Here is a 10,949-nt window from a genome sequence, read left to right as displayed (position 1 = left end):
CTCTCTCTCTCTCTCTCTCTCTCTCTATATATATATATATATACACACACACACACACACAAACATATTGTGGCAAACCAGAATTCAAAACTATAAATAACAATTAAAAAATGTGTGTGTGTGTGTGTGTGTGTGTGTGTGTGTGTGTGTGTGTGTGTGTGTGTGTGTGTGTGTGTGTGTGTGTGTGTGTGTGTGTGTGTGTGTGTTTTAAACGTATATATATAAATCAAACTGTCTTCGTTGTGGGTGTAACTGATCGGTTAATAGGAAGCACATTTATCAATTATTATTCAAGTCGTTATCAATATAAACTACCAGGTTTATAAATCATGTATAAATATATATATAAAAAAATTACAAAATACTGTATCCAAAGAAAAGATCATTCTGGCATCCTTGTAAACTACATTACACATTCAGGTAAAATACACAAGCAAATACATTTGATATTATAAGAGGGAAACGTATTGTTATAAATGTTTTTAGTGCTGAGTATTTTTTAGATAGGGTTGAGTATATTTTTTTCTGTCTGATTTTGGTGTAATTATTCAGTAAGACAATGATTATTATATATTGTGCATGTGTAGGCATTGCAAAGAAGCACAGTATCCACTGCATCCAATCAGTGCACACAAAGCACGGGAAACTTACTTTAACTTTCAATGAAGCTACAAGCGGGAGGTTTAAAAAGCACCAACATGTCCCACTTTCCCACATCTATAGTAACACACGTGCTTCGTAGAGATGATTAATCCAATTTACATCAACTGTTCTAGTCGAAGGAAAAAATAAAAAATATATAAATATATATATACTTCCAAACAAAATAATAGCCATCATTTAACGAAAGCCAAAATTTGCATCATAGCAATGAACATGTAAATATCTATATATCTATACTGTATATATATATATATATATATATATATGTGTTATATAATCTGCAAGTGATTTGTTGAGGATATGGTGCCCAAAGAAATGCTATGAAAATACAAAGTTTAATTATCCCCTAATTAACTATATTAACCTACATTAAATCTCGTTAACAAAGTAATTGTTCTCTAATAAGCAAAAGTCATATGTATTAGATTTTCCTGTAGACTATTTGTATCCCTCCAAATGAAATATATCATCTTAAAATTAACAAAAGTCTAAATTGTGAAGATGAGATCCTCCCGTCTATCTTATGTCGGGTTCTCAGTAATAATGTTTTTGTGCAGTTAAAACCCTTCATATAACAGCACATCTATATTTAGACTTCAATTTTAGGGACCAAACCGCCCCCGATTCCTCAAAAACAGATGTGTGTATTTTGAGACTGAACATGAATGTAAATTATTGCTTTCATTTGCTGCTATATATTCTTAGCCTAATAAACGTAATTCTGTGTAAGTGAGGAAATAGAGGAGATATAACGGAGGAATAGAGTCTGCAGCAGAAATCCCTTCCCGTCTTACATTTGTTTGTTGTTTTTCGATTACGTTTTCTCATTTAAAAATAAAAACGCCTTAATCACTATACATTTTTGTAGGTTTATTCGTTTTTCACATAGCAGATTATTTTATATAAATGCTTATGTGTGCACACGTATTCTGCATGTTCATAAAATATCTATATGTAAAAAAGGTGTGTGTATATATATAAATATATATATATATATAAAAAATATATATATATATATATATATATATATATATATATATATATATATATATATATATATATATATATATGTATGTGTATATATATATATATATAAATGTATATAATACTGTGTATTATTACATTATTTTAATGATTATACTGAATGTACCAATGCTGATACAATAAGAGTTGATGATCAACAATGCCTTTTTTTCTCACTGATCCCTAGCGTAACCTGAGCTCAGTGTTGTGTTAGTATGACATTTGCATAATATTTTTTTCTTAAGATTGGGCACCAGTCTCCCACCCCCCTACACATCCCACTCAGTGAAGCAGATTCCAACTCGGGGTCCATTGCCTGCGGGGTCTTTCCCAAGGAGCTGCTGATCTGCAGTGCTTGGCAGGCTTTGCCAAGTAGGCATCCATTGGTAAGATGATCTCTTTAATGTTACCAGCATGTTTATTAATTCGGGAGCTTCCATAGCAGAAAACTTTGCTAAACTCGCTTTTCTCTCTGTAAATCTATTGAATATTGACAATGATATTGTTTGTGACATATGCAAGCGAAGAAGAACGAAATGTAAATACATTATAATCTGCCATCTAAAAAACGAATCTTCGAAAGGGAGAAATATCCCACTCAATCTATTTTGTTGATTTATCTTAGAAACGAATAGATAAATATAAAAGTGATCTTAATATAATTTCCCTCCTCGAAGATTAATGTTGTCAGTATCAGTTCAATCCACGAGGTGGCGCTTTGGTTGAAAAAACTTTGATTTGAGAAGACTGATAAATTATTCTCATTCAAAGTTAGTTAACAAGAAGATGTAAACATTTTAACAGATGAAAATGTGTATTAATTGTAGCCCCGAATTCAAAGTTACATTTGATTTTTTTTGGGGTGGTGAGGGAGGGGGGGGGGGGGGACACAAGTGTTAGAATCTAGTGTATGTAATATAGTTTAAAAAAATAGCTTTGCTATAGTATATTCTAAACATGGAATATTCTTGCGACTGAGGAAATACGCAATCGTGCTCCTGGTATGTGTTTGTGTAACACGAACACAGAGTTTATATATACACAGTATACACATCCTTACATATTACAGGTTGCATTACAGTTACAGTTACAGTTATATATATATATATATATATATATATATATATATATATATATATATATATATATATATATATATATAAATATAAATATAAATATATATACATATGTGAAATGTGTGCAATGTCAGAAGCCTCAAAATATATATTTTCATTCTACCTTATCACATTTTGAAGAGAATGTGTATTATGTGTACATTAACAAACACATCGTTTTTAAATTCGATTGAATGAATAATGTAAGAGCATGTGCAATTGTGTGAACACATTTTATAACCACCCAGCTGCAATTAAATGTGCCTTACTTACTTCACTTGTTAAATAAAGAGAATATGTCTACAACATTTTAGATTACTTATGAGAGTATATAACTCTATCTATCTATCTATCTATCTATCTATCTATCTATCTATCTATCTATCTATCTATCTATCTATCTATCTATCTATCTATCTATCTATCTAATATACACACATACACTTACGGATGTATATGGATAATAGTACGTACGTGACCAAACCCAAACCGAAAATTATTTATATATACACATTCATATATACAAATTAAGCGTCAAAAGAGTATTGCAGAAAATATAAATGTACAGTGTGTGTGTGTGTGTGTGTGTGTGTGTATATATATATACTGTGCATTTATATTGTCTGTAATATTCTTATGACGCTTAATTTAGGTGTGTCAGACTTCATAACAGAATTCAGAATAGCAGAATTGCTCTTTACAGCAAGACACAGTATAAACCCCCATTCATAGTTTCTGAGTTTGTGGCTGGAAATGTTCCACTTGCACACATTATTACCCTGGCACTTTCCAACACGACTCTCACATCCACTCTTACAGGGCTACTTTCCACCAGCAATTCAGAAAAGAAACCCTCAGATTCCGCGTGAGCTATTTTATTCTCCTTCCTTACTTGCGGTTACACTAAGCTGCCAAGGAAAATGAGTAGGTTTTAGTGTACATCTTCGGATCTGCTCGTGGTTTCCGAAGGGTAATTTTCCGGAAGATCTCCTATATATGGAGGAGGTGGGAGGGGAGGAGGAGGAACTCCCTATTCCGGATCTTTGCCTTTTTAGGAGAGACCGGAATCCCTGGCAGAGAATACTGTGCATGTGCTGAGATCAGAATCCCCTATGTATTAACACACACATATATCTGATATATCCATATTATTAACACACATATATCTGATATATCCCTATTATTAACACACACATATATCTGATATATCCCTATGTATTAACACACATATATCTGATATATCCCTATGTATTAACACACATATATCTGATATATCCCTATTATTAACACACACACACATATATCTGATATATCCCTATTATTAACACACATATATCTGATATATCCCTATTATTAACACACACATATATCTAATATATCCCATCTCTTTCTGATTGCAAATGCATTGTATTTATTCTGCTTATTAGGGAGGTGCTGCCGGGTATCCCCTGCTGCTGCTGCTGCTGCTATTATTACTGTTGCTGATATTGCTGCTGATATTACTGTTGCTGCTATTACTGTTGCTGATATTGCTGCTGCTATTACTGTTGCTGCTATTGCTATTACTGTTGCTGATATTGCTGCTGCTATTCAGGCTTTTGCTGCTGCTCTGCACACCGCGCAGAACCCCCATTCATTTCATTAGGACGCACACGGGCCCCGCCCACCTCGCCACCTCCATTCATATTAGCCTCTTGCAAATTCTGTGACGTCTCGGGGGGGGCGGGGCGCCCTTCCCTGTTCCTCAGTCCTTATTTGGTCAGTGACGTCACTGGCATTCAAAGCTCCCGAATAAATACTTACTGCAACACTTTCCATTGACTGAGGACAGCAAGTGATTAGCAGCTCTGCCAGGGACACTGACCGGCTATAACAACACCACCACCACCGCCACCACCACCACAGCCTCCTGGTGATTCCCACACACCACCCGCAATCAATGACAGTCTCCCATGTGTATTATTACTATTATTATTATTATTTCTTTTATCTCGGTTTTATTTTATTATTTTTTACACTGGAGGAGATTACAGGGAACAATACACCGCAGTTGCTTATAGTGGCACGCGAGGTTTGAGGGGGTTTGGGGGTCTCTGGGTTGCTTGTCACTTGGTGAAATGATGATGACTGCCAGAACCGTAGATAAAATCCCAATGACTCTTGGTGGTTTTATGCACCAGATACCAGAAAGTATCTACCCGGTGGATGAGATCGCCACGACTTTGCCAGCATCGGTTACCATCTTCCCTAATGTTGATTTGGGAGGACCCTTTGAGCAGATGAGCAGTGTGACAGGAGGTAAGCATCCCAAACTGATTGTACTTGTATTGGTGTTAATGGGGATGAGTGGGTTCCTATGGCAGCTACTCGCTGATAATGGGATGCTCAGTGGATAATGTAAGATGTATCCGTGTGACAGGATAAGCGCTGCATGTCTCTTGTTAGATGATAATTACCTTTTAAAGCTTTTCATCCATTAACGGTTAGAGGGGTGTATACAGAAGGGGTGACATGCAGCAATCCGTTGGGTTAATCGGAAACAGTCAGGGGTGTTGCATGTAATTTCTAGGTGATCTGCATGTAATTACTGGGTGATCTGCATGTAATTACTGGGTGATCTGCATGGTGCACAGATTTTCCACACAGGAAAGAAGTTTAGGAAGTTTAATATCCCGATTGCATGCTTATGAAAAGCCAACTGTATGCTTAGTTATTCAAATCTTGATATAGACCATCAAAACTGGTCCAATACATTCGTGTACCAAACAGCATCCTGATAATTTTCTGCACAAGCAACAGGGAATCAAGATGACTTACACCACACACTGTATTGCACAATGATTTATTATTTAAACAATAATAAAGTACACAATGCTAGGATTATACAGCTACGTTATTTTGTTGCACGTCTTGCCAGAGAGAAGATATTGATCACAGTCTCTTTTTCTTCCTTTAAAGATGGAATGATCAATATTGATATGCACAGTGACAAGAGATCCTTGGATCTGCCTTACTCCACAAGCTATACCTCTGCCCCCCGCAACCAGACTTTTACCTATATGGGCAAATTCTCCATTGACCCCCAGTACCCAGGGGCCAGCTGGAATCCAGAGGGCTTCTTTAATATTGTCAGTGCTGGGATTCTGGGAGTGACACCACCTTCCTCTTCATCCACAACTTCTTCCAACGCCTCCTCGGTCTCACCCAACCCTCTGCCCAACAACTTGAGCTGCAGCATGTCTCACAACCAGAGCGAGATGGACCACATGTACTCCCCACCACCCCCTTACTCCAGCTGCGGGGAAATATATCAGGACCCCTCAGCTTTCCTCAGCACATCCACCGGGGCATCTCTGTCCTACCCTCCTCCCTACCCCTCCCCCAAGGCAGCCTCGGACAGTGGCATCTTCTCTATGATGCCGGACTACCCAGCTCTCTTTCAGCCCCAGTGCCAGAGGGAGCTGCACTCTATGCCTGACCGCAAGCCTTTCCCCTGCCCCCTGGACTCTATGAGGGCGCCCCCACCTCTCACCCCACTCTCCACCATCCGCAACTTCACCTTGGGGGGCAGCAACGCTGAGGGGTCAAGGCTGCCCAGCGCCTACAGCCCGCAGAACCTGCCTCTCCGGCCCATTCTCAGACCCAGAAAATACCCCAACCGCCCCAGCAAGACCCCTGTCCACGAAAGACCCTACCCCTGCCCCGCGGAGGGCTGCGACCGCCGCTTCTCCCGCTCGGACGAGCTGACCCGGCACATCCGCATCCACACCGGGCACAAGCCTTTCCAGTGCCGCATCTGCATGAGGAACTTCAGCCGCAGCGACCACCTGACCACCCACATCCGCACCCACACCGGGGAGAAACCCTTCGCGTGCGACTACTGCGGCAGGAAGTTCGCCCGGAGCGACGAGCGCAAGCGGCACACCAAGATCCACCTCCGGCAGCGGGAGAGGAGGAGCTCGGCAGCGGCCCCCAGTGGCAGCGCTGGGCAAGAGCGCCCCGCCAGCCCGGGACTTGCGGTGAGCATCTGCTCTGCAAGCTCCAACCATGGCCAGGTCGGGATGTGCCCTGCAAGGACAGCGTGACACTAAGCGCAGCGTGTACCCTGCACCAGAGGGGGTTTCACTGCCATTAAGTGAGTGTTATTGTGGAGATTTCACAACAGGTGGCATAGGCACAACTGCTATCTTTCTATCGATATATCTATATTGTAGACATTAGGATGCCACCCCCCCCCCCCCCACTACTTTATAAGAATTTGGGGAGGGGAAGGGGAAGAGGGGGTGTAAAGCAATTAACTCATGTGCTGCCAAAGAGACAAGCAGCACATGTTGCTGGACTTTCTGGTAGCAAATGGGTTAAAGAAAAGTGCGCTATGTGGCTCTCAGTGACAAACCGGGGTCCAAAATGTATTGCAATGGCATAGAGACCCCCGTTTGCAAGGGAAAGCTATCAGCATAGTGATGCCGAAATGACTACACACAGGACATCTACACATTTTATTATGTGAATTCATTTGCACCCATGATATGTTTAGGTTGTTGACCCTAAAGTCAGCTAGACACCTGCTGTTTTGAAGGGTGCACCTCTGGTTAGACAAATCTCCTATAGCAACCACAAAAAACTATCACTACAGCTTAATGCTACTTCTACTCAAGGAACCAGTCATAACCATTACACATAGATGAAAGAAGGGAGACTTGTGAATGAAAAAGAAAGATTGTAGAAGTTGTGGAAAACAACATGGCACTGCACTCCCCCTCCCTAACCTATTTTATAAAAACTATATTAAAGAGAAAAGGAATGGTGAGTTATAAACTGTTATATGATTCAATGTAACTCTAAGAGACGTTTGCTTTTCTACCAGTTTTGCTTTTTATTGGTCACTAACAGTATATAATTTCCTGTGTTTTGGTGTGTTTTTTTTTTAACTTCCTGGGAATGTATTCAGGAAAAGAGGGGCACAGGAACTTTGAAAGGTGTTTTTTTGGGACACCTGTAGTAGCCATAGAAATTGTGCACTTTATAGCTTCATGACTGCTTTTGGCAGGCGGTGTGATATGAAGAGGTACTCTTGGGTTTTAAAACCTACTTTCGATTTACATGTAAACTTTTTCTAATTAATAATGCTTTTAACCGATACAGTGTGACTAACACAAGTGCAATCTAAATGTACAATATACATGTACTGTTGAGTTGCTCAGAATCTTTACAAATCTTTAGACCACTATTTTCTCAGTGTATATTTAAAAATACATTTTAGATTGTATGTATGGTTGATCTGCACTGTTCTCAGAGCTCACAGCCTTGCAATAGATGCAAAAGTACAATGTGTGATTCTGTATGTATTATAAGAGAGCCAGAGAGGTTAATTTATTTAAGAATGTATATAGATTCTATATGATGTTAGAAAGCATGCATTTGTGTGGAACAGTGTTCTTGGTGCCTTGTGTGATGTAGACAATTTTTGCCATGTCTGCATGTATATATAGGTTGCCTTATCAATGACAAAGAAGGTCCCAAACCAGTTTTAGCATAGCTGTATATTATTGCCTATTAATATTTGAATTTTTTCAAGAAACTATATTTTTGTACGCACTGTTTTGTGGCTCAAACGTGTTAACATTGTAGTACAACTTGAAAAAAGTGTACAAGCATAGCATATTGATGGGGCTGACAATTAACTCATAACAATGTTAAGGGTATTGTTTACTTTATTAATGCACAGCCACTAACTGGAAGTTAGAAATTAAATGTACTCAAAGATGAACTGTAAATAAATACTTTTCAACTATACATATTTGTTGCCTTCCATATCTTTACATCGTCTATGGAAATAATCCATAATTTCAGTTGTCAATCAGACTCAAATGCTAAAACATATTTTCTTCATCTATCGCAGGCTATACATATGAGTGAGTCTAAAACACTGATTTAAATAATGAATAGTACATTTTTGAATTAGTGGTAAATAAAATGCCATTGTGTGTTTTTTCCTACAAGATTAATATATCTTACTGTGTATATATGAGATAATGTAATTCATACACAGTGAACATGAGTGGACACTTATGCCACAATGAAGAAAAGGTTGAGTGGCTTCTACAGTCAATTGAAGCATGATAGTCTCTAAAAGCCTTAAATATGGATGGTTAGGGTTCACATTAACATGAACAATAGTCAAAGATTAGGCTGCAAGGAAAACAAGTGAGCCCATGTATCTATATGAAAAATGATCCACAACTAAGCAATGCACTTATCTGATGTCCCCTTGTAAATGAAGATGCAGGGTTTGATATTCTATGATAAAACTCTGGTTGCTTTGATGGTAAATAAACAACAAAGATTATCGATTTAAATGTATCAATGGCACAATCCAGTCTGCAACCAGAGAACAGTTCCAACATTGGAAGTTAGGATTAACAGGATTTTATGATTTTCCGTAAATAACATTTTAATAGAGTTAATATTTGTCAACATCAGGAAAAAGTTCCACGGGATCTTAATAAATTAAAGAAATATAGTTTAGAAGGTAGATATCTTCCCCACTACATATTCATTTATAGTTCATTTTCTATTCTCTTAAAATACGTTTACAATTTGTGATAGAGCACGTTGGGACTTCTCGCCCTTACAGAGCACTACAAGTGTATTAATACCTTGTAAAGCATCGCATTGCAGGTATTTGCTGTGCATATATGTGCATATGTGTGATGTAGGATGGATGGGGTATTATGTTTTTCAATATAAGAATGGCAAAAAGTAGCTAATGTAAAGTTGAAATCATACATTTATCAATACATGATACATTTAGCCCAAAGAAGGAATTGAGAGGCCAAGAAAGTTTTTATTTTTATAAACTGTGGTAACCCAAATACAAGTATCCTTTCTATCAAACATTTATTGCCATTTTAACAAACAATATGTATGATGTAAAATGCATTTGAAAACACATTAATTCCAATACATGTTTTTCTAAATATAACTGACAATCTAATAAACACACAGCATTTGAGTGGATGTGTCTGTTGCACTAGGCTTCCAGTGCACTTATGAAAGTTACTGACAATGTGTGAAGCAGTATTCAAGCAGCAACACATTCAAAATCCTACATGTGGTTTTTATTATTTAAATTAGCCAGTTATGTAGTATTAGATAATACTGCATTAAAAAAAAAGTCAACTCAATGCCATTTTAATGATTTTTAATGTACATCCCTTGATTGCTATCGCAGGCTCTGGAAAACCCTTTTTTTAAACCCAGTTGTTCGAGAGCTTTGGCAACAAATGATCAGAAACAGGAAAGTGTTGCAGTGTTTCCAGCACAAGACTGTGGTTGAGTTGAAAGCTGTAACAATAGACAATGTTACTCTTAGTAATATTACATTGCACTTGTTGCCTTCCACTCGCTGCAGGATTTATTCAAAGGTGGCCATTAGGTGAACTCAGGGAGCAGGAAACTCACTGATCATCGATAGGCCGCTAAGGTCATTATTTTTCATTAAAGGTACTCAAATGTGGCATATATTTAAAAAAAATAATAATAAATGTGCCACCAGGAATGCGCTTTACAGTGGTCACAGGTTTCAATCTGGGCAACAAATGTATTGTGTATCCTGCATAAACACAAGCAGAGGGAAATGTTCTCCGTCACATCATTTAGCCCTAAAAGTTTGGGATTGTAATCAAATATAACGTGTGTGTGATTTCATGGAGTTAAACAAAACTGTTCATGTGCTGCAGGCAACATTATTAATCATTTATATTCAACATAACGAGATTAATAATCATAATAATAATAAAATAAATAATAATAATAAAAGATAGAACAATAACAGAGAACAATGGATCTGCAATTGTGTCATTATTCAGTAATTATAAGCACTACGTTATATTTGACAAATGAGTGAAATTAAATCCATAGGTGTTTTTGCCATGTATACTGTATGGTTTTATAAATGGACGGACCTGCATAATAGAGAATAGTGCATGGCTTTGTGTGCATCAGTATCCATTTCCTCTAGCTTCCTTTCCTTTCATATGAAAGCACTGCTTAGTAAATATGATCCTAAATGCCATGTCAAGTTCTGACTCATTCATCGAATGGGCTGAAACATGCCTTATGACTTAGCACTGCTAAGTAAATATG

At 37.8% G+C, this 10,949-nt stretch overlaps 1 protein-coding gene across 1 annotated transcript; it reads left to right on the top strand.

Annotated features, from left to right (window-relative positions):
- The first annotated feature begins 4,635 nt into the window (after positions 1 to 4,635).
- On the top strand, positions 4,636 to 8,560 carry EGR2 (early growth response 2). Its single transcript, XM_075612977.1, has 2 exons — positions 4,636 to 5,099; positions 5,760 to 8,560. The coding sequence occupies exons 1-2, from the start codon at positions 4,919 to 4,921 to the stop codon at positions 6,884 to 6,886; spliced, it is 1,308 nt and encodes a 435-aa protein (XP_075469092.1). The 5' UTR covers positions 4,636 to 4,918; the 3' UTR covers positions 6,887 to 8,560.
- Positions 8,561 to 10,949: the final 2,389 nt, after the last annotated feature.

The sequence above is a fragment of the Ascaphus truei genome, chromosome 8 (assembly GCF_040206685.1).
Source record: "Ascaphus truei isolate aAscTru1 chromosome 8, aAscTru1.hap1, whole genome shotgun sequence".
NCBI lineage: Eukaryota > Metazoa > Chordata > Amphibia > Anura > Ascaphidae > Ascaphus > Ascaphus truei.
This window is presented reverse-complemented; position numbering and strand designations above follow the sequence as displayed.

Bases quoted from the DNA above. Each gene is read 5' to 3' on its own strand.
- EGR2 (XM_075612977.1), top strand. From the start codon at position 4,919: ATGATGATGACTGCCAGAACCGTAGATAAAATCCCAATGACTCTTGGT. The intron at 5,100-5,759 runs GTAAGCATCCCA...CTTCCTTTAAAG, and splicing joins GATGAGCAGTGTGACAGGAG to ATGGAATGATCAATATTGAT.